This window comes from Poecilia reticulata, linkage group LG22, assembly GCF_000633615.1.
Source record: "Poecilia reticulata strain Guanapo linkage group LG22, Guppy_female_1.0+MT, whole genome shotgun sequence".
Taxonomy (NCBI): Eukaryota; Metazoa; Chordata; class Actinopteri; order Cyprinodontiformes; family Poeciliidae; genus Poecilia; species Poecilia reticulata.
In genome coordinates, this window is record NC_024352.1 from 23,718,046 (window position 1) to 23,742,711 (window position 24,666).

The 24,666-nt window shown below is 38.4% G+C and overlaps 2 protein-coding genes across 3 annotated transcripts in view; one reads left to right on the forward strand and one right to left on the reverse strand.

The window, feature by feature from the left end:
- Nucleotides 1–24,666, forward strand: part of wdr25 (WD repeat domain 25) — a 118,884-nt gene that overhangs the window by 24,221 nt on the left and 69,997 nt on the right. Inside the window, exons 4-7 of one of the 2 annotated variants that reach the window (XM_008399914.2) lie at nucleotides 4,849–4,979; nucleotides 9,039–9,209; nucleotides 9,372–9,512; nucleotides 10,223–10,615. In XM_008399914.2, the coding sequence (XP_008398136.1) occupies nucleotides 4,849–4,979; nucleotides 9,039–9,209; nucleotides 9,372–9,512; nucleotides 10,223–10,444 (665 nt within the window). In that variant the 3' untranslated portion in view covers nucleotides 10,445–10,615. Of the gene's footprint in view, nucleotides 1–4,848; nucleotides 4,980–9,038; nucleotides 9,210–9,371; nucleotides 9,513–10,222; nucleotides 10,616–24,666 lie in introns of those variants that run through there. The other variant, XR_532628.2, reaches the window with a different exon arrangement.
- Nucleotides 11,359–24,666, reverse strand: part of begain (brain-enriched guanylate kinase-associated) — a 47,607-nt gene continuing 34,299 nt past the window's right edge. Inside the window, exons 5-7 of the mRNA XM_008399916.2 lie at nucleotides 23,225–23,332; nucleotides 19,150–19,233; nucleotides 11,359–16,278 (exon numbers count right to left, since the gene is read on the reverse strand). Coding sequence (XP_008398138.1) covers nucleotides 14,746–16,278; nucleotides 19,150–19,233; nucleotides 23,225–23,332 — 1,725 coding nt within the window. The 3' untranslated portion in view covers nucleotides 11,359–14,745. The remainder of the gene's footprint in view (nucleotides 16,279–19,149; nucleotides 19,234–23,224; nucleotides 23,333–24,666) is intronic.

Sequence of the window (24,666 nt, forward strand, 5' to 3'; positions counted from 1 at the left end):
CAATTTTCCTCGAGGAATTTTAATAATCGAGGTACTCGAATCACTCGAGGAATCGTTTCAGCCCTACGTCTAAGACACATCTTCGCGTGTTAACTGGAAATAAATACATATTTATGATGACAAAGAATCCGGCTTAATAAGATCAGCAACATGGTTTTGCTATCTAAAAAAATAAATACTTCACTTCTCTCCAAGTCCGTTGGATCAATCATAGATCAAAGTTTTACAAGCTGCGATTTATTTTTCAAGCTTAAAGAGAATGACCCAAACTAAAAATAAAAAATAAAGCCACCATGATATCTGCATCTTTAGGGTCAGCACACGGCTGCACTTCCTCTTTCCGAGCGTCTGTCGATTCTGTCAATAAAGCCTACGGATAATAGCTTGGCCAGCCCATTAAACACGCAGGCAGCTCCAGGAAGGGAATCAATAATGGATACATCACCACGGCCATGACCTTACACTGGGACGTCGCTAACCACAACCGTAAACAGACAAATGCTTATTTGATCGCCACTGTCAAAGCGGCTTCAAAGGAACAGCTAAAGAAATGCCACGCATCCAAATACCTCTCATGCATAATCCTATGAAAGCCTTTTTCTTTTATAACATTTTTTTTTATTCCTCCCACTACTGTTATTCATTCATATTAGAAATTAATTATAAGTCTATTGTTTCCAGGAGCGAGAATCCTGCAAGCGAGTGCTTCCTGGAAAGGGCAATAAGGCCGCGTTCCTATGGCAGCGCGAGATGAAGGGAATTCAATTTAGTTGCATATTAATGTGGGAGTTGGGAACGCAGCCCGGTTCCTTCATGGCTTCATTGCACTTTAATGTGAAAGGGCTGAAATGAAGTCGCTGACACTTTAAACTCGATCACAATCGAAAACACAGAAAATGAGCAACATCCTTAAAATCCCTCTGAGTGTTTTAGGTGCATTGCGTCTTTTTGAGTCTTTCCCTCCACAATTATTGGCATGTGTGCTAAAAACACTTAGAAAAGCTTTAAATTAAATGGTTGCTATGGAGACTGACCGTTGCTATGGTTCTCGTATCAATTATTGCTCTGGATGGAGATATGGGCAAGTTTTGTTGTAGCCATGCTTTGGCAAGTTCTCTTACCTTTCCCATTTTGAACAGTGAAGAAAAACTGGCTTTTTTCAGACACATAAAGACAGCTATAAAGTCGGTCTTCTGTCACTTGAAGAACATTTCTAGGTTTGAAATATTAACAGGCCGTTCACAATAAGCAACAAATCAATTAACCATAAGATAAATTAAAACAAACTTAGTAATTTCCATCTGCATGATTTATCGTTTTTCTCTTTTCTCTCTTTTTCTACCGAAAACTGGATGACAAAAGTCTTCAGTCTGGTGCTTTGGTCTCAACTAACCCTTATTTTGAAGGGCAAATTTGTTTGCAGACTTCCTGATTCCTTTTATTTGTTGTTTCTGTTGTTTTGTTTATTTATTTTGGATATTTAAAATGTTTTAGAATTTAAAGTTTATTGATTTTTGAGAATATGTTCTTGCATTATTATACCATTACCACTATACTACTTAAAAATGGTCTCAAAACAACAATATTATCATTTATTACAGTAACTTCTGGGGCAATTTGTTGTCAAGAAAAATTAGTTTTTGTCACAGGCCTAAGGACTAAAGACCCAACAAGCTCTAGAGAAACTCATCCATTCGTTTATCTTTAGTCGCACTGATTACTTCACAGCTCTGCCTAGAAAATCCTCCAGCTGCAGCTGATCCAGAATGCTGCTGCTGGTGTTCTCACTAAAACCAGGAAGACAGAGTCCATCACCCAGTTCTGAAGTCCGTACACTCAAAGAATAGACTTTTAACATAATCATGTTATTTTTATGAATCACTGAATTACTTAAAATTGTTCTGTTTTAGGTGTTAAAATGCAGTTAGTCAGTGCGGGCGCAGCGCTGCTCACTGCCTCATCGCCGTCATATCCCACTCAACACAGCCGGCCTAATGTCGTACTACAAAACAAAAGTTTTGCAACTCAACCGAGAAACTTTAAAATATTCCTACAGACGTGAATTCCTCCAATCATATCGGTATTCCTGGTGTTGTTTACTTTTCACCTGTATCTTAAGCTTCAGTCTTAAGCCATTTCTCCAGTATTATTTTAGGGATGCATTCACATCAGCCCTGTTTAGTCCACTTAATTGAAGTCTAGTTTGTTTGTCTAGAAAGTCCGTTTGTTTGGGGAGGTGTGGATGCGCAATCGAACTGTAATGCAGACTGAGCGGTTTGAATGAAGTGTGAATGTAAGCGGACTGGAGACCGCTTCAAAAGCGGGAAGCTGACTGCAGCTCAGGGCCTTCTGGTCATTATTTTACTCTTTGCTCTGCGGGTTAGCGGAGGTGTTGTCGGTAGCCATGGCAACAGGTCTTCATGTAGAGTCAAGCAGACACAGAGAGTGAGGAAAAGCAGGTTTTAAAGGATTTAAAGTTGTTTTTCTCCTGTTTGTAGTTTATTTTCTGTTTGCCGTGGCACTCTGTAATTTTTAAACCTTCATTAAAGACAGAAACTAGACGAGTTGTTATCAACTGAGATGAAATATTTCATAAAGGATAGGAGCCATGGTTTGTTAAATTTTAATGATGTAATTTTAACAGCTGCAACTAAGTAAAATGGAATTATTGACCAATATAAAAGAGAAATTTGCTTAGTGCTTTCTTGCATCTTGACAGAAACTGAATTATTTGTAGGTTTATATCCAGAGAAAATAATGTTTTGCTTATTTTACAAGCCAGATTTTATAGAAATTGGGTAAGAAATAAGAACGATACAGCCATTTTTGTGACAGATTCCTGCTCATCCCACATTCGAACAATCTGGTTTTGCGGACATGACTCAATGACTCACAGTAATGGCCGCCTGCAGGAGCATCGCTAGCGTTAGCGGCTAACAGGCGATGTATAAACCAGTAATGTGCATCAAGGGAGAAATCCTGATACCACTCCACTCCGAATTTGTTTACATTTTGTGAAAAAGGAAGTCGCGCTCTACTTCAGAGGTTTTTGTGTTGTTTCCTTCAGTAATTCTTGTTGCAGCGCCCCCACAGGTGAGGAGTGGAACAGCTCTTTCAATTAGTTTGGATCATTTGACAGATTACAGTGTGAAAGCAAACTGCAGCAGTTGAAAATGTAACAAATGTTACAACTTTGACCCCTTAATTGAACCGGGTCCACAGGACTACGTAAACCTTTGGTATGCTAACTTTACACGACACACATCAAGCTCATGTCCTGGCAATTAAACGGCCCCGTGGACCACAGTTTGAGAAGGAGTGCTTCAGCGGATTAATGTGACTGCCAGGCCCTCTCTGCCCTGAGGGCCTGGCAGTCACTCCATATGTCATAAAGCCATGTCAGCTGAACATATAGACTATCCCAAATGGATCGCCCCCGTTAGCTTATCCGTCATCCTGAGACAGCTAATTAATTTAGCCTAATTAAAACATGAGGATGCCCCATTTATTACAAAGTAAACGCTCCAAACATGAGTTTCAAATCTTTGTTAGGGATCTTTGCTGCGGGTAAGCCAATTAAGCATGACGTGTGGAGCTGATGAAAGAGCCTGTTAAAACTTTGGTTCAGATCCACTCAGTCCCATTTTGGACCAAACTAGTTCACAATGAACTGAGAGACACTTGGTAGGGACAATTTCATAATAAAGTGTTTTTGTGTGTGTGTTGAGGGCTTACAGTGGTTCTATGTCGCTTGTTTGATGAATTAATGAAGAGCCGCTGAGCCCTGAGCAACCTTTTGAGTTCATCCTCATACTTTGGCCTCATGTTTCTCCGAAAAGTCACTTTTGGTCCCACCCTGTCACAACTAATTAGACTTAAGCTTCTCTGTGCTCTTGTTTTAATTTTATATATGACATTTCTAAATCAACATAGAAAACACAGCCTCTAGCCAAAACAGGATTTAATTATCAACTTCTTTATCATCTTAGACACAGATAAGACCAACATTGTTTGCCTTCACTGCAAAAACACAAAATATTATCAAGTATATTTGTCTAGTTTTCAAATTACTCTTGAAATTAGAGAAAACTAAAAAGTAACTTTTCAGGAAGATTTAGGAGCTTGGATTATTTCACGTATAACAAGGCATTTTTTTCATACCATTAGTGAAATAATCTACCAATGGAACCGGTACGCTTTCATCAATATTAAGGAATTATTGTGTCTTTGTCTGGTGAATATTTTGGTTACAAAAAGTTTGTTTTTCATTCTATGGGAGGAAAATCCAAAAATTTTACTCAAGTAAGAGAAGAAATACTTCATAACTAAATTACTCAAGTAAAAGTAAAATGTACAGTGTAATAAAAATACTTTGAAAAAACGTACTCAAGTAAATGTAATTGATTAAAAGTAACTAGTTAGTATCCAGCTCTGGTGAGTTCCACACTCTTGATCCCAATACAGATGCACTGTTCAGTAATGTTTCAGAAAACCCACTTGATATCATCATTTTTAGAATTACATAACACATATTTTTAATATTCTACCACTTATGGAAACACCAGCTGCATTTTTTCTGTCTGAATTCACAAGTTTTAAGCACCAATTAATAAAATAACACATTGCCAATGATCACAGTTTTTTAAAATCTCCAACTCAAAACGAAACTTGTCAGTCATATCTCGACATTTAAATCCTAGCATTTCCTAACCATAAATATATGTCAGGGTCAAACTGTTTCCACTGATTACATCTATTATGTTACCTATTAATTTGTACAATGTAATGATTTTCAGTTGTAAAAATGGGTTTTAAATGGGAGCTTTATTGTTCTTTTATTGTTTGCAGGGCAGCCGACAGTGAAAGTGGACAACCAGTTTAAGGTGATGTGTGTGGTTCTTCACCCCGGCAGCCCAGACGTTTTCCTGTGTGGAGGTCACAGCTCAGTGGTGAAAGCCTGGGACTCCCGCTGCTGCAAGGTGAAACCTTCATCTCCCTTTGTCTTCGTCAGATTTAGAAAAAGTTTTCACAGCACTTTAACTTTTCCATATTCTTATCACAAACTTACAAGCACAAACTTTTTTTTTCATTTCAGAAGCTGGCATATTTGTTGTTGCCATCAACATTTCTTACTTTAGGAAAACTGTGTATATCGGATATTAGCCCAGATTTACGTATCGGTGCGTTCCCAGTTGAAGTAGAGCTGCTGTGTGTATAACTAACAGTTTTAATTCTCATAAATTGTTCCTGTGAAGCTGCAACCTGGCGTTTCTATTAAATCTAATGGGTTGCTTTATATGATAATCCTGCTCACTTCCTCTGAATCTACGTGTTTGCATGTAATTTCTTCCCTGAGCGACCCGACTCAGCTCCTAGCAGGGATTTTAGGTTTAACGCAGCGGAAATGCTGCTGCCAGCAGGCGTCAATATGAGCTGCAAACAGAGCGTAGCGCAGTCCTCTCTGAAAACAGGCTGGTAAAGCTGCAGAGCCGGGGGTGCGGCTCGCTTTCAGGCTTCAGCTGCTTTTCTGTGGAGTAAAACTACCCCGACGGATCAGATCCAGTCTGCCCAGAGGCCCAGCTAGTCAACCTGTAGTCTGAAGGCAGATGGACTCTGGAGGCCCTCCTGTGTTACGTCAAGGCTCTCTGACAGGAGCAAAAGAGGAGACTGGTGCAGGTGGAGTGAGAGCGGCAGCCTCCGACTGAGATCAGATCTGTTAAACCAGAATAATTAAGTATTCTTCCACAGTAAGAAAAAGGCCCCCCTGCTGTTTGTAGCTGTTTCACATAATTTATTATATGTATGAGTATTACTTAGCTTTTCTTTTAACTGATTTGGGTCGAATTTGTGGACCTACTATGCAAAATTCACATTTTGGATGTTTTTCTACTGCTATTTGGGTTTCTGCTGCTTCTTAAAAACATCCCAACTCTCAACATTTTTTCAAACACATCTTTTGGCAATAAGTTCATGTTTTTTTGAGTGTTTGGAAAATGAGCTATTTCAAAAACCTCCGGAATGTTAAGTCCCTGCGCCGTTACCTAGCAACCCCAGTGGAATTCCGCCCGTTACCTAGCAACCCAAACTGAGTTCCAGCACTTTTGGTCGGCTGGTTTTACCGGCGTATTCAAATTCAAGAATAATTTATTAATTCCAAAGGGAAGTTAAATGTTGTAGCTCATTAATTCAGATTCTTCTAAGAGTTATTGAAGGTGTGATGACTTCTGGCTGGAAAAATCTTTTGTAGCGGTCTGTATTACAGCGAATCTGAAGAAGCCTCTGACTGAAGATACTCTGTTTTCTCAAGACAGTCGTCTCATGAAGAGGATGGTCAATGTACAATGGCTGCTGGAAAATACAAAAAGTGTTTTGTTGTTAACTTTCCATCCAGAAACAACTTACTGAATTCTTATTGGTTGTGCAGGAGGCTCCACTTCTGTTTTTCGAAGATGTACGATTGTATAACCGTGCATCTATTTGACACAAACATGCCTGAACTTCCACCCAGAAGAACTGATTTCCCTTTCGAATTAGTTCTAAATATGTGTTATATAGAGATGTGCCGATCAGGTTTTTTCCTGCCGATTCCGATTCTGATCACCCATGAGGGCCGATCACCGATACCAATCACAGAATTATTATTTTTTTTATCATAAACACTACTGGTTACATTATGTGGAAAAAGGAACCATGAATTCACCTTAATTTAGACAAAAACTTTTTTAAATAACTTTTTCCAAGAAAAAAACAAAACAGGCATTCTGCAAATTGTACTGCTATCAGTAATACTATCTTTAACAGACTGATAACATATGGAGGCTCTGAAGAGGCTAAATAATGCAAAGAGCCAAAATAAAACCTCTCAACATTGGCAAAAAATTCAAGTATAAAACTTAACATTCAAAGGCAAAAACAGGTTCCATTACAATAAACAATCCTGAGTTACTGAATGAAAACTTCCTGATAGCATGGTGGCTAGCTGATTACTGCTAGTTCTGAGTGGCTGTTTCTGATTGAGTGGAGTAATTATGCAGAGCAGGGAGGAGATCGATTATTTTTTAGAGATTATCTGACTCATGTTAGGACAGCGAAAGTTTTAATACGTATGTAAAATGTATTTTTTTAGGTTAGATGCTGCAGCTTTAAGCAGAGGTTCGGTGTGAGAGTCACTACCAGGTGGAGCAGAAGCGGCGCTCCGTCTGTGAAATATTACTACCTGTAGCATAGCAGCGGTTCAACAGCGAGAGCAGAACCAGCGTCTTACATTGCAGCTCGAAGACTTAAATCATTTTGCGGGTTATTTGTTTAGCTTTCTGACCGTCATGCTAATCCGGGTGAGTGTTTGTAGCTGTGCTGCTTTACCTGCTATCTGATCCTCCGTATGTCTTTTTTACTGCAGTGAACCTCGATGTAGCAAAACTCCGTCAAGTATGACATTGTTTTTATGTCGTATTAGCTTCGTTGTGTTGATGCATTTTGACYTGCTTCAATTTTCCGCYGCAACATGCAAACTTCCCCATTCACTCAGTGCGTTATAGTTCCACATCGCTTAGGATTTGTTGCTGCGCGTTTGTGCAGTGAAGAAAAGAGGAGACCAGCTGCACAGGCAGGCTGAGAAATGAGATGCAGGTGATCGCTTTTTCACGGAAATCGGCCGATTATGATGGGTGGCCGATCGATCGGCACACCTTTAGCGTTGTACCATGCAGAAAGGTTTAAGTCACTCCAAAGTGTTTTGTTTGTGATTTTTGTCCCGGTTTCTGTCACGCCTCAGCTGGACAGATGGCCTCAGATTTGACGCCATCTTTGTGTGATCAACACTTTGTGCTCCGACTGAGGAAGTGTGAGGTCAACTTTGGACAACAATCCAAAGTTGATCCCTGGTTTGCAAACAGGGATCAAACTTTGCAAACAAGCCGTACTTGCCTGCATTTTCTGACCCTCCTAACTTGATATTTAATGTTTAACGTGCTGCTGATCTGCAGAGTGGGAGACGAAGCGTTTCGCTGACTAATATTTGAGGGAAAACTCTGAAATAATATCCATTTCTGCTCTCGGCTCCTTTGGGAAAATCACACTCAGGGCCGGCCCAATTCTTTTTGAGACCCTGAGCAGATTTCTATTTGGTGCCCCCTTTACCAACATGCTAACATCAAATACCTTGTAATTCCTAAGCTTCTCTATCTGTACGTATCTACTATCATTAGCATCATTGGTAAACGCTACCAGTGTTATTACAGCTATTGATTTCAACCTCACAGGAGTTACAAACTAAAAAATTATGAATTTTGAAGAGATTAGCCATTATTTGCGCAACAGCTATAAAAACCATAATACAGAAATTGTTTTGTCATGTGTAATAGGATTTAGTTTGTACTATTCAATATTATTTTAAGTATACATGTTTTTCATTATGCTAGCTTGGTGCTCTTGGGGGCCCCCTGGTGGTGCGGAGGCCCTAAGCAGCCGCTTAACTTGACCAATTAAATACAGTTATCACTTTTTAGTTTTACCACAACTGTTTTTGTCTTTTTATTTTTGTACTTAAGAGAATCATCAGTTTCATGTATAAGAAACTGGAGATCAAAAAATCAGATTTATTTGCAGAAGCAGATAATTGTTGCATCTTAACAGAACTTTAGGTTTGATATTTAGTAGATTTTAAGGAAATGTTTGTTACACTGCAAAAATACAAAATCTTACAAAAATTGTTAATCTAGTCCAAATATCTTAGAACACTTGAAATAAGACAAAACTATCATTCCACTGACAAATTGTTTCACTTATAACAAGACATTTTGCCCATTTTATTCAAACTTTAAATTCTAATGAACATTTAGAACATTTACCACTGGAACTGAAAGACATTTTAAATAAAGTAATTAGTTGCATTTACTATAGTTTTAACCAAAAATTCACCATAAACAGACACAGACCTGCAGTTTTTGTTAAAGTTGTATAAGTTTTTAATTGAAATAAACCTATACTTTTAGTTACAGTCATGTTTTTAATATTTGTGCGTGTGTTTTCACCTGAAGGTGGTGAAAACCTACAAAGCGGCCGTCCAGCAGACCCTGGACATCCTGTTTCTTCGCGATGGGACGGATTTCATAACGAGCTCTGACTGCGTCAGCCGGGACTCGGCCGACCGGACGCTGATCGCCTGGGATTACCGCAGCACAGCCAAGATCTCCAACCAGATCTACCACGTAAGCAGAATTTTAAATAAAATGAAATTTGGCTACATCTGGCAGAATCAGGCTTAAACTTACTGAATCTGAACAAATTGTTTGGGATTATAGAGTAAATGGATTTCAGTTGTTTGTTTTTGGTGTTGAATTTCTGCTAGAGGAACTCGTTTTTCCCAACAGGAGCGGTACACGTGTCCAAGCTTGGCTCTCCACCCTGTGGAGGATTCGTTTGTGGCCCAAACCAACGGGAACTACGTGGCGCTGTTCTCCTCACAGACGCCCTTCAAGATGAACAAGAGGCGACGATTCGATGGACATAAGGTCAGGAAATACCTCAGAGGTTGGATTCAGCAGGACAAATTCCTGCAAACGGTGACAAGTCAGCACAAAGAAATGCATGACTGTGAACAGAAAGGACAGTTATAAAAGGTTAGCGATATTCTGAAAAGTGTGGCATGCTTTTATGTCAATCCTCTTTTACTGTGATTTCACTAAATAAAATGCAGGGCCATAGTAGGAAATAATTAAATCATAAGATTAAAGTTGTAATATTTTGAAAATAATCTTAATATTTCGAGAACAAAGCCGTAATACTATGAGAATAAGTGATATTGTGACTTTATTCTAGAAATATTGTCTTTATTCTTGTAATTTTATAACTTTTTTCTTTTATTTTTATAATTTTTATTTTAGCGTGGCCCTAATACTCTGTCCTACAAAAACAATACTTGCTAAACATTTCATATTTTTCATTAAAACACAAAAGTTTAAAACAAGCAGTAACCCTGAAATGTCATAGGTAGATTGGATCTATTTTGAATTTTAAATTGTAAATATTTCCAAAGAAACTCAGATGTTAAAGCCAATTTAATCTGCCTCAGCTTTGTGGTAAAAAAAACAACTGAGAACTAAGAAAACAAACTAAAAACTCAAGAAATATGAAGAAAAATAGATTTTTTTTTCTAACTTGCTGATTTTAAAACCACGTTTGAATGGAGGTTTGATGCTTTACAACATGAATGTGGTTGTAGGTGGAGGGTTATGCCGTCCGCTGCAGCTTTTCCCTGGATGGAGCCATCTTGGCCTCGGGGAGCTCCACCGGTTCGGCCCACTTCTACGACTACCAAAGCACTCGCGCTTTGGACGCCATCCAGGCGCACAGCCAGCCATGCATGTGCGTTTCGCCGCATCCTGTGCTTCCTGCGATGGCGGCCACTTGTGACTGGGCAGGTGAAATCAAGATCTGGCACTGAACTGGACAAAGATGCTCAGATTCACTCTAAAATGTGTGCAAAGACAAAAATACGATGGCATATTAGGGAAGATAGAAGGAGGAGTATATTTACGTCAAAAAACTCAGAAATTTTAAGATTAATCTAAGAAAGAACAAGGACATTTCTGAGCTACAAAAGTTGAAAATTTGAGAGAGAGAGAAAAAAACTCAGAAATTTTCAGATTAATATCAGAATTTTGGAAATTTCTGAGTTTGGAAAGATGAAAATTTGCTAGAAAAATCTCAGATGTATTAGATTAAGTTTTACATTAATCTAATATATTTTCCAGGAAAAAAAACAAGAACATTTCTATGAGAATAAAAACCTCAGAGATTTTGAGATAAATCTAAGAAATAATTTTGAAAACAATTAGGACATTTCTAAGTTTAAAAAGTAAAAAATCTGCTAAAAAGATTAATTAGAAAAAAGGATATTTCTGAGGTCCAAAAGTTTAAAAAATAATTCGGCTTTATTTGGATTTTGAAATTCAAATATGTCCCAAGTTTTTCTAGAAACCTTTTGAGAATCATCTGAAATTTAAAGTTTTTTGGCATGAATTTTCTCCTCTTTTTATCTTTTTGTGCCCATGATGGCCCTAATACACCACCACAGAACAACCTGCAGAAAGATTGTTGGCGTATTTAAGTCTACTGTGGATTTCTACCTCCTAAAATTATTTGTATGTTGTAAAATGCTCTAACTTAACCCCATGCATTTTCCACGTTTTTTGTAAAATAAAAGATAAAGAGAAATGTTTTACTCATCAAACTAATTATTTTCATTTCACATTCTGTTTTCACACAATAAACTACATTTTGTGATTTTTTTTGTTGGGGAAATAAACTTTTTCTTGTAATAAAAATCTACATTAAAGGACAAACCATGTGAAATAATTACCTTTTTCCAAACACTCATCTTTATTAAGTAAATAAACATACAGAAAAAATCAATAACCATGCGTCAGACAAACACATGTTGACGTTTAGACGACAGAACCAGGCTGGAGGTCGGACAGAACAGAACCGCTTCAGTCCCATCATTCAGGGTCAAAATGCTCAGTAAATATAACATCAACTAAAACTAGATAAAAATAGTCATATAGGTATAAGTTATTATATATATGTAATATCTGCTTTTGTACATTGTGTCAACAACAAAAATATCATCCCCTCTGCAGTCATTCATATTTTCCACCATCTTGTTATTTATACATCACTCTAGTTTGGAAGGATTTCTGTGTTTCAGAGTCGTACAAAATCTTGAAAACATCTCTGATGGTTTGAATCAGTTCTCAGATCTCTGTGAATTAAGGAGGTAGAGGCATCCAAAATAAAATCCGTCCATCACAAATCAAGGGCGAAGTTAGTGGCAACATCAACGGAGGAAGAAAACTGATGTCGCACCCTTGACACTTTGCAAACTTTAATATGAAACTGCACAGCAAAAGAATCCAGCTCTTCTCTTTAACCATATATTTATTTTCTTTTTATTTGTTTTACTTTTTTTGCAACAGGACAACATGCCTATCTGTTTTTGTTTATACTGCATCTGGTTTTGTTTTCTCACAGTGTTTAGCCTAACTGGGCATGCTGGTTTAAAGCAACACAGTGACTCTACGGTTGAAGACTCAACCAGTTCATCTTTTTACAGGTTTGATGGGGAAAATCTGGGCGAAACTATCAGTACAGGAATCGGCTGAAACGTTAATGTAGCTGCACTTTTGCTTTGGCTTACAGTGGGCAACAGTGTTGGATGTCATACCAGCACAGAAGAAATATTTCAGATAAACACGTCTTCTGTTTGAAGCAGGTTTGATCCTTGAAAAATCTGCCTTGAGTTCTTGCAGACAGGAAGAAGAAATGCAGGAAAGATGTTTACATACAGAGACAGAAGCTCAGATATACAGTATGTACACAGCATATTGGAGTCTGTACAGGAAACCGTTCTGCTTGTCTAGTGAAAGAGGTTAAGGCAAAGTGTCCTGGTTTAACTACTGTGCCGTACAGCCACCAAATTCAACATTTAATTTTGATATAAAAATATGAAAAACTCCAGCCGTATAAAATCAGACTCCTGCATCTTATATTTATATTCCTACTGTGCTATTATTTGTTTTGTTTGCAGCTAAACGCAAAAGTTAATGCACGCTGCATTACGAAACTATTTTATTCTCACTTTCTGGCCTCAAATCACTTAACTTTCCCTATTTTAGGTCTTAACAGAATATCAAAAATCATTTATTGTTTCCTAAATTCCAGAACTGATGTACTGCTAATGAAAAAGTTAGGTGCGCTAACTCTAAAGTGCTAATTAATGCTAAAGGTATTTAGCAGATGCTAATGCTAAAGTGCTAAACTCAATGCATGTTATTAGTTGTAACATGTGTTACAACAATTTCCACTTTAGAATTTCAATTAAATCCATGTAGGGGAAGCTAAATGCGCTAAATGCCTTCAAAGTTAGCAAAAACGCTACAGAGCTAAATAAAAAAATTAGCTCTGCTCTTAGTAGATTAACAGAAATGTGCTTACCATTGTTCCAGGAAATGTAAGTAACCTTCTAAATTTGAAGAAAATTTGTTTTATTAATTTAGAAATCACTGGTAATTCTACAAGTTCCACAAACGCGAAAGCTGCCAACAATGTATCTGTCAGAAGCTAATGCTAAAGCGCTAAACTCAATCAGGTGTTCATAACACATCATGTGTTGCAACAAATTAGCACTTTATAAATTCAATTAAATCCATGTAGGGAAAGCTAAGTGAGTTAAATCTCTTCAGAGTCAGCAAACCTGCTAAAGAGCTGAACAAAATATTAGCTCTGCTGTTAGCAAATTAACAGAAGTCTTGCTTTCTACTGTTCTAGGAAACGTGAGTAAACTTCTAAATTTAAAGAAAAAATTATTATTTTAGAAATCACTGGTGTTTCTGACACAAAACAGGGACGGTTTAGCCTGACTTAATGTCACATTGTCAAATTTGTTGTTTCCACTGCACTTTAGTTATTTCTAATGAATCGATAAATCGTTTCACTAGTGCATTTTTAACTTTATTTTTATCCTATCATCTATTCATCAGACAATTAATTATCTCAGTATTCAAGTTTTAAATGTAGCTTGAAGGAGAATAAATGTTTTTTTATATATATAAAATTTAAATGCTAAATAAAGCAATTTAAAAAACAACAACTTTTTTTCTAATAATGTGCCTGTGCAAACTAATTCGGCTTTTCTTTTTGTTTAATGAAACATGCATTATTTGTTTATGACAAATAATGTTTATGACAAATAAATTCCAGCTGAAGATTTTTAACAGCTTACAGTCAGCACAGTGTACAACACACCATAGATCTCTTGCTAACATGAGTAAATAAGACACTCTGTAACACATGTTGTCCATTATCATCATAAAAGGCATAAAGTATGAAACATAATAAATGAATGGACTGATTCTCACCCTTTAAAACAACCTCCTCTGTTGGAAAACCACCACTGACCAATCAGACCATTGTCTCTGACACATTATGCTCACAAACGACTCTGCATGTGCGTTGTTTGTGAGCATAATGTTATTCAGGTAAGAAAATACTCTCTTTTTACATCAATTTTGTCATTTTTCATTACAAAACATCTGATGTCTGCAGATCACTTTCTTTCTGTTTGCACTTGTCTTCATGTCTGAGCCAAAAGAAGAAGGGAGGAGAGTGTCTGAAGCTGCTGTTTGCTTGTTTACGAGTATTTTAATTTCCATAAGTTCAGCTTAAAAACTTAAAGACCTCAAGTAGCATGACAGGCGGTGTTGTTTTGAAAGGGTTACTACTGCAGTGTAGGTAACCTCTCCCCAGCAAAACATCAATTATGTGGAGAAAAGTGAGGCTTGCACAATTATAGCATGCAGACGCATGCCTCTGCACATCACGGAAGCAGAAGTTATAATTCATCTCCGATTTGTGCCGGTTTTAGTGTTGAATGAGAGTTTTTGATGACATTGTTGGTGTTTAGCTCCTCACTGTGCTAGCAGCATACTGGTGGCCATTCCTGGAAAATAAATTATGAATAAAACTTTCTTTACAGCTGGCATATCTGATTGCTACAGTGTATCAAGATGCACAATAGAAAACATGTTACAGACTGCATGACGCGTGCCTTGGCTAAGATACAAAAAGGGACAACAGCTTAACACCTTATCGCACGAATGAGTTCGTTTTAGGGGAGACTGACAGTGCAGAACAGTATGGACTCATCGTCATCGGCATGCATAAACTGACGCCTCTCTTGCGCACTCAGTTCAAGAGCGTACCATAGAGCTGTGCCTTGGTCAAGCTGTCCTTCCTTGTCAATCCTGTGCTCCCAAATTTTTGGTACCTTGGAGAAGTCTTCTTTGGGAGCGCGGGGCCTACGCTGAGAGCGGAACTGGAACTCGGGCGAGGACGGATCGTTGGCCTCGGCGCTGGGTAGTGCTGAAGACTCGAGGCCTCCAGTGAGCTGTGGTGTAAGGACTCGGCCGAGCTGTCCACGCTCAGGTTTACGTAGTCCTTCTTTGCACTGTTCGCAGTTGTTGCAGCCCCACTGCTTTCCTTGTCTTTAGAGCTTCCTGAGAGGAACAGACTTCCCTCAGAGTCTTGACTGTCATTCTTGGCTCGGTACAGCACAGAGGTTTTCTCTGACTTGCGATGCTCCTTGGGTTTCGGATTGTGGCTGGGTGAAAGGGAGCCCATAGAAAAACACTGGTCAAGCACGTGGCTGTGGAAGACGTCATCTCCTTCTTGGAAGCTGCTGTAGAGAGACTCTTTGAGTTTACTGGAAGGGCCCATTGCAAACTGTCTCTCAGAGAAGCTGTACGGTGAGATCCGCCCTGCAATGTTGCGATAAGATGAGAAAGTGTGGATGTCCTCCACGCTGAGCTGTTTCCAGCGGACACTCAAATCATCCTCAGGTACGTCATTTCGACTATCCAAAGCTCCACCTTGAGCCTGGCCCAGTCCAGTTGTAGACCCCATGCTGTGGGACGAGGCGAGGCGAGGGGAGCTCGAGTGGTATGGCTCACTGAAGCACGAAGCTGTCCTTGTGTACGACGGTGACGTATCCTTCTGGGGACTCCTAGAGGTCACCATATGCTGAATGCTGTGCGACTTGGAGAACCCGGGAACTTCTTTGTCATACGAAGACAAGCTCTTACGCTCATAGTCCCCACTGCCACCATCTCGCCAATCTATGTAGAGACCCTGGTGGGACGAGGATAAGGTGCTGCTGGCAGTGCGCCCACAACCACCGCTAACTGCGCCCTTCTCATCCGATGCGAGGCTGAAGCTGGAGTACGAACTCGAGGCAGGGAAGCTGCCAGTGCCAAACTCGTCGTGGTGGTGGAAAGACGCTGGGGGGTCATGGTGGGAGAAGCTGCCGGACTGGAAAGGATCGTCATCTGGGTTACTCTCTAAGGAGGTCTGGGCGTGCAGCTGAAGCAGGGCAGTGCCATGCAGGTCAACGCTTTGCCTGCGTTCTGTGTCTTGCCATCGCTCAGGACAATACAAGGCCGTGTCGCTGCAGTACAGGTCCGATGTCTTGTACGAAATGCGGCGGTTCAGGTGATCGTTGCTTCCTGTTCCTATTAGAAAGTCTCCATCCTGAACGTGGGAGGTTGTGGCACATGTTACAGGGGAATCTCTTCCAGGTTCAGGCTTTTCCAGGACCTTGGCAATTACGGCTGTGGGCACTTCTTCAGGGTAGTTAGGGTGACACATTGCTATGGTGGCTCCTCTACCCCGGCTATGTTTCTCCATGTAGGAGCTGATGCGTTCCTGGAAGTCCAGCGGCAGCTAAGGAAGAGAAGCCAAAGAAATTTGGGTTTAAAATTTAGATTCACATCAGTGTTTTGATATAGTTGTAACTCCTGAGGTTTGTCTTCTTTTCCAAAAACTTGTACATAACTTCACTTTTTTCTTGTACTTGTTTTATTAGCTGCGTTTGTCAAAAAAACACAATTTTGCAATTGCGGTTTTTCAATTAAAGCTGCTGTAAGCTTTATAAAGAATGTTTATTTATATATTTGTTAAAAATGCCACCATGTCGTGACAGTTAGAGTCAGATAATCTGTGAAAAGATTGATCTCCTCCACCGTCTCCATGTGCTGTTATTGCCATTTAAAGAAATACACCATTCCCGACCAAAACCAACCAATCAGAACCAGGAGGAGGATCTTGGTGCTGTCACTCAGCCTCATGTACATGCTGCTAAATGTGATATGGTGAAGAAACAACTTGTTCTTACAGGAAAACAGTTTATCTCCTGTCATCGGCGGCTACGCTAGCTAGCCTGAGCATTCACAACAGGCTCTGCTGATGGGGAAAAGTGAGCAGCGCCATACAAGATTGTGATTGACATCGCTAAGACCTGCCTCCGGGCTCTGATTGCTCATTTCTAGGCAGCACTGGGGGTACTGGGAGAAGGTAGAGGAACTTGAATTTTTCACAGATAATTTGTCTCGAACCAAACTGTCATAATATAGTGACAGTTTCAACAAATATGTAAACACAATCAAAACTAGAACTGCGAGCAGTTATTTCGGGTTCCTTGCCCAACCAGGAGGTCCCTCCCGTTGCCCCGCCCTGCACACCTTTCTAATCAAAATGAGTTTGTTCATGTAATAAGACTTTTTTTTTTTAATCGTCCTCATACAACTTCTTGCCGTCTTCCACTTGACTTTTTTCGAAATTGCCGTGTTTTCATTAAGCAAATTTATTTTTGTAACTCCAATTTGTGCAATTTGTGTTAATGGAAACACATCTAGCTATGCTTCAATTAAAAAGTAGTTCTGACTAACAGCCCAAGTCTTTTTAAATTGTTTCTTCAAACTTTCTTTTTCTCTCTCAGTTTGTGCTTATTAGAAAAAAACTGCTGGTTCTTTGTAGCCAATAAATTGATCAGAAACTTCTGCTGCCACACCAGCCTCTTTCTTCTTCCCCTCTTTTTTATCCTTTCATCTTTTCTCTGTAGCTTCATTGCCTTCTCAACCGAGACGCCCTCACTCCCCCTCTCTTTGTATTTTCTCAGTGTCTCTTTCTTCTATCTGCCATCAAAAAAACCTCAGATATCGGTTCCTCAGGGACCAAGTCATATTTAAATTAAACTGGTGGTCTAAGTCTCAAGCTGGGCTTAAAAAAACTGTCTCTTCTGGCTCTGTTAAGAAATAGATGCTGGTGCTTGCATGAAATAAGCTGCATTTTTAAAGTTGGAGCTATTTTTAGTAGCTATTGACTCTCCCACAGGGAACAGAGATGGAAAGTAGGTGAGGCTTTGAACGAGCAGCGTATGATAATGTGGAGTTTGCTCTGCAAGCGAGCCAACTCAGCATTGTGTCCTATCTAAATCACATCTTAATTAACAATCACAAAGTATTGCAGTGTGATTCCAACCGGAATGGAACAGGAAACCATAAACTGATTGATCAATTTTGTTATTTTTAAGGAAATTAGTCATTAGTTCCACTCAAAATCTGGATCTTTCCATAACCAGAGATCAGACACTGAGGTAAAAAGTGGGTCATGCGATCTGGAAAGTTTGATGTTTACAAATCTTCTGCATCTAATCTGACAGAGATTGAGAGATTTTTGTAAAGAAAAGTGGGCAAACATTTCAATCTATAGATGAGACAAACGCCAGAAGTTTGCAGCTATAACTGCAGAAAAACATGGATCCAACAAGTTTTGATCCAGGGAGGCTGAGCCTGACACACTTTGTCAGATTTGTAGTTTTGAAACCAGTTTGCAATTTCACTTCCACTTCACTTTTCTGTACTCTGTGTTGGTAAAGTCTGGTGCAACAAGCAATAAATCAATTAATTGCTCTATAAATTAAAACAAGCTCAATAATTTCCATTTGCATGATGCATCGCTTTTCTCTCTTTTTACCAAAAACTGGATTATAAAACTCCAGTCTGGAGTTTTGGTCTCAACTTGCTCTTTCTATGAAGGACAATTTTATTTACAGAGACTTCATAATTGATTTTATTTGTTGTTTCTGTTTATTTATTTTGGATGTATTCCATTAAAATACTCCTTAAAGCACATTTTTTTCCAAAACGTTACAGTAAATGTAACTACTAGACAAAACTTGTGATTTTTCAGGAGCTTGTTTTTAGAAAATAATTCCTTAATATGAACAAAAACAGATTATTTCACTTTTAACATGAAATAAGTGAAATAATCTTGACTTAAAACCAGCCCCAAATCTTTTTGAACAGTTACTTATAAATTAGTTTTCTCATTTCAACTGTGCCAAGATGTTTGCATGAGAAACTAGAGATTGAAATTCCTTTTTAACGTTTTTTATGTTGCATGCAGAGCCAGACAGCTTTCAACCTTCGTCTTTGCTTCTGTTTTAATGTCCTGTGCATCAGCTGCTGTCTGTAAACAGCCCTTTATTTGCTGATTCATTATGCAGACGCCTCTTCAGACAGCAGACCTCCATCAGTCTGACTGAAGAGGCCAAGAGCGCCGTCGCTCCGTCTCTTTGTGAAATCCACTCATCAAGGTTTCAATTTGGCTCAGCAGCTCTCTCTCTTGATCACAGAAACAACTCCAGACTGATTTGCGCACCAATTAGAAGCTGCTAATCGACATGGAGAACATTTTCTATGTTTTGGAAGTTTTTCAGTCCTGCTTGCCTTGTTTCGATGCACATTTGCTCACCTCAGATGACTTGTGAGATCTGTAGTGAGACTTGGAGCACTGCAGCAGCTGGGCGGCCAGGTTGCAGTCTTTCCTGTACAGGTCCTGCAAGAGACAAAAGATCACTGAAAATACTCAGGAAGTTCTCCAACATGCTTGTCTCCATGGTAACAAGCATTGAATGATTAGAAATCTATAAAATAACTTCATCTTCATCAGTGCAAATCAGACGTTTACATACCTTCATCATATTTTCTTCTGCAAAAAACTTATGAAGATGTTTTGTTCGATAATAAGATAAATATTGCCATATTTTAGTCTGATTTCGATAGGAAAGGGATTTTTAAATCTTGCAGAGTTCTGACTTTAATCTTCTGAGGAAAAAAAGTCAGAAATGTGAGATTAAAGTCAAAATTCAGACTTTTCTTCAAAACCAGAATGTTATTTTTTTCTAAATCTGCTTTTCTTAGTATTTTCAGCAACAAAAACATAAATAAATGTTATTAAACACTGAAAACCAAAGTTTGTATTGTTTTTATCGTTGTTACATAAATTATGGCTCGTCTCTTGCTGTTGCTGCCTCAGTTGGGGAAAAATAAAACATCAAACTTGTTGCTCCTTTAAAACCAGCAGCCATAATAACTGGTACAAAGTACACTGCAAAAATACTAAATCTTACCAAGTATTTTTGATTTAGTTTCTAGTGCAAATATCTGAATACACTTGAAATAAGACAAACCAACTTTTCAGCAAGACAGAGGAGCTTGTTTTAAGTAAATAATTCCTTAATATTTATGAAAAATTTCTGGTTCTATTGGCAGATTATTTAATTTATAACATGGGAAAAATGTCTAATCTTAAGAAAATAATCTGCCAATGGAACCAGTTCAATATTAACTGAAATCAAGCTCATATATATTACTAAAAAGTTACTTGTAGGTTAGTTTTTATTTTTATTTTTAGTGTACTGGGATATTTTCTGTAGAAACTAGAACAAGAGTAATTGGTAGGACTTTGTGTTTTTTCACTGTGGTGGTGACAGCATCATGCTGAGGGATCATTTCACTTAGTATCAACAGAAGAAGGTGAAAAGTGACTCAAACACATTTAATCTGGTTTGATAATGGATAAAACAGAAACTGCTGGAATCACTCAGACTTTTAAAAAAAAAAAATTCCCCTTTATTTAACCAGGTGGGCAGAAATCTGCAATGCACAGCAACCTGGTTACAAAACAAAATTGATTAATACATATGCACAAGTATAAAACAGTATAAAACAATTTAAAAACAGCGACACTGTTTAAAAGAATCTCGTTGCCTGTTTTTAAAGAATCACTCAAAATGAGTCCAGTGAAACCAGTTCTGACATCTTGAGTTCAGACTGGAGCCGATTCCAGGCTGAAGGAGCATCACACTGAAAGCTTGCTTCCCTTTTTCAGTTCGGAAACGTGGAACATGCAAAAGAAAAATGTTGTTAAAGAATGGGAATTAGCAGATCTATGTAAAAGAGAGTTGAAGTCTGCTGGAGCCGAGTAGAGATTTATAAATCAGGATCATCAGGTGATTGTTTCTCTTAAAGGAGGCCATTCAGCTTTTGCATACAGCTCATAATGATGTGTGAGACGTCTGCTACCGGTTACAAACCTTAAAGCACAATGACAAACAGTACTTAATGATTGATTTGGTCGAAGCATTCATATATAACACATCTCCATAATCCAGGAGTGGCAGGAATGTTGCAGCTACCAGTTTACTTCTAGCTTTAAGAGAGAAACAAGATCCACTTCTGTAATAAAACCCAATCTTCATTTTCAGTGTTTGTAGCAAATTTGCTATGTGATTTTTAAAAGAGAGCTCTTTATCTAAAATAAAGCCAAGATATTTATAATTACTGACAAACTCAATTTGTGTCCCTACAGCAATGGAGGGATCTCTGATAGTTTCCTAGAGTGTGAAAAAACCATCGCCACATTCAAAACCAACTTTAACACATTTAAATATTTATTATGTGCATAAAAGCCAACACTAAACGACTCAACTAGTTATTTAATTTCTGAAAAATAAAATAAAATCCAGCTGAAACTAGTGGATTTATTGTTATGCTGTCATGTTTTGTAGCTTGTCTGACATTAGCGGCTTGCAGGCTGTTGAAACGATCACCAGTTCTCAATATGAACGTCTCCTATCTATGCAGAGCAGACTTTGCTAATCTTGTTAAAGCATTTTAAAGCAGCACATTCACTTATCTGCGCCCTCCAGAACAGAAAGCAAGAGAAAACTATTCCTCCTTCTGCGCTCCGTCTCATGAAATCTTGATTTTTTTTTTGGTTTTTAATTAATATTTCCCAAACGATAATGAAGGGATATGTGGTTTCCTCTGCCTTTGTTCATGCATGAGCTTTTTCACAGCTTCTTTTCTGTCCTGGTGGGTCTGTTCGTTTTAAAAAGGTCGGTTCTTGTAACACTTCTGAGTGCTTCAGCTTCAGACCAGCTCGGATATTTACCAACCAGCCGCTTTTCAAAAGCAAACTTTACATTTTAAACAAACACTTGCATGAAATGGTTCAATCTCACATGTTGATTCTTTCTATAAATAGATCAATTATCTTCGATTGTAACAGTTTTATTCCGGTAATCTGTGAGATTTGTTGGATTGACCGCATTAAAGTCATTTAAAGTTGATGACAGTAGGAATAATAGTTTAAATTTACTGATTCAACATCTCAACGTTAACACTCACGCAAACAAATGCACAATTTCACAACCACACGTCTTTGAAAAGCAAAAGTGGAGCCTCCTGCACAACCAACAAGATTGTAGCAAGTGACCTGGATGGCGAGTCAATAACAAAAAACACTCGTCTTTTCCAGCAGCCATTGTACAGCGGTAAAGCCAGCTGACCAAAGAAATACGAGCTTGTTTTTAAGCCATAACTTCTTAATATTGATTTAAAAAGATCTAGTTCCATTGGCAGATTATGTCACTTATAGCAAAACAATTGCTGTACGTGAAATAATCTGCCAGAGAAACTACAACTTTTTCATCAATATTAAGGAGTTATTGATTCAAAACAAGCTCCTATATATTGTTGAAAAGTTACTTATAAGTTAGTTTTGTCTTATTTCAAATATTTGCCCTAGAAACTAGACCAAAAATGCTTTGTGAGATGTTGTGTTTTTGCAGTGTTGAGCGGTAAAACCAGCTGACCAATCGTGCTGAAGCTCCAGTTTGGTTGCTAGGTAACGGCAAAGCGTGACCTACCAATCAGGAGGTTTGTGAAACCGCTCATTTTCCAGACGCCAAAAAGCCATTAGCTAATCGGGTGTTTTTTATTAAAACACTTAAAACTGCTTCTAAAAAACATACCAGGACCCAAATGGAAGAATAAAAACATCCAAAATGTGAATTTTACATAAAAGGTCCCATTTAAAGCATCGAGTTTGACAAAAATAAACCAGAAGCAATCTCCGAGGAGTCAAAGCATTGCACGTCTCCCTCTCTCTTCACTCTCCCTCTGGAGGAAATGTCTGCCTAACTGCTGGCTCAGATGGATCGAGGGGAATTGGCAAAGTGCTATGTACCTCAGAAGTGCTAATAAGGGCCATAGAGGAGAAAGAGGGAGGAAAAAAGACCCAACCGAACTCAGAGGCTGCACACAGAAAGCCAGTAAAATCACTTCAAAGAAAGCGAGGCACTAGATTGCCATGTGCCCTTGAGCTGAGAATCAGACTCCGACTTCTCCCCACCCCGAGGAAGCTCATTGATTTCTGTATAATCACTATAAAACACCCAGTGGCTTAGAGTTAATTCCTCTATCTGCTGTGGCACCTTGAAGCGCAAATATCCAGGATGCTGCAGAAATACAGTGGCGACGACTTGAAGCATCAATAGTGAGAGGGAGGAAGCAGATTTTTGAAGAGTTGTCATTTCTGCTTCCAAAAAAAAAAAATCACTGACTAAGCAAAAGAAAACGCAGATCTGTCCCCTCCCAAAAATATGCCGTAGGTGGGTTTTTAATTTGTGGCGAAGCAGGAAAATGCTTCATTCAGAAAACTCAAATCTGTGGAAATCAGTTCCTGAGAGGCGCTTACTCACGTTGTCCTCTCTCAGCTTGTTGATGGTGATCTTTGCCTCCATGAGGTGATTGTTGAGAACAATGATTTCCCGGCTGAGCGCTCGCTTTTCCTCCTCGTGGTGCTGAGACTGCAGCGCCAGAGAAAGGACGGACGGAGCACAGCAGAGGAGAAATCAGAGACAAAAGCAGAAAAAAACAGGAATGAGTCAGTAGATTGTAGATGAAAGTTTGAAAGATTTAAAGGAAGGAGTTGAGATAATGAAAACAATGACGGCGGAGTCGTTAAAAACGATAAGAGGGCAAGAAAACGAAAGTGTAATGTCAGACTGAGTGACGATTTCAGCGCGTCTTAATTAAAAGAGGATTACACTTAGCAGAGGCTACATCATGTCAGAAGAGGGAGAGAAAATAACGAAACACTTAATGCAGGAGACGCAGATCGAAAAGAAATATATTTATTAAAATTCAAAACTGGGAAGCGATTTTTACGGCTGTGTTTTGGGGTAAATGCCAAAAAGTCAGAAATGTTCTTGAAAATTGTCTTTAAAAAAATTCCAACATTTGAAATTCAGAAATTTTCACTTTTTTGCAGAAAATTCGTGACATAAATTATTTCCTGTCAAATTTCCTTTTTTTTATTTTTTAGAAAATGTCTGAGATTACTCTCAAAATTTATGACATTGAAATTTTCTACTTTTTCCCACTTTGATTTGCATGTTTCCTAAAGAAAAATAGTTTTCAGGTTTTTTTGGGTTCAATTGAATAGATTTATTTTCAGTAAAATTAACAGGATTTGGGTCACTTTCTTTCAAAACGCTTCCTATGTTTAGCCAAGTTTAATAAAGAATAAAAGCTGATTTTACTGAAATTCAATGTTGGTTTTTCAGTTAAAAATTTCCTGGTTATAAAAACACAAATAGTTTTTGTTGTACTTTACATTTTCCTTTGTAAAAAAAATTAAGCTGGTAATAATTTTTACCCTGATTACAAATTAAAAGTCTCATCTAAATCTGCCATATTTGTATAATTTTTTTAATGCAGTAGGGGGCCGCACAAAATCAGCCAGAAGACCACAAATGGCCCTCGGGCCGCACTTTGGACAACCCTGGAGTAGATTACAGGTGAAAGATGCAAAGAGTTAAAGGAAAGAGTTGAGATAATGAAAACAATGACACCAAAATCATGTAAAAGATTATAAAAAAAACTAGAAGAAGAGTCTGAAAGCGACGTCTCCAGCACGACTTAATTAAAAGAAGATTACATTTGGCAGAGCTCAAATCGCATCAATTACTCTGGGAGAACAAGAACAAGACGCAGAGGGAGTAGGCGGAAATAAAACCAGGAAGAGAAAATGACAAATTAAACACTTACTGGGTTTTCAGCCATTACAGTTGAGTTTTACTAACAGCAGAGATTAACGGCAGCAATCTCCAAAAACTGATCGTTGCAATTATTTTCCATC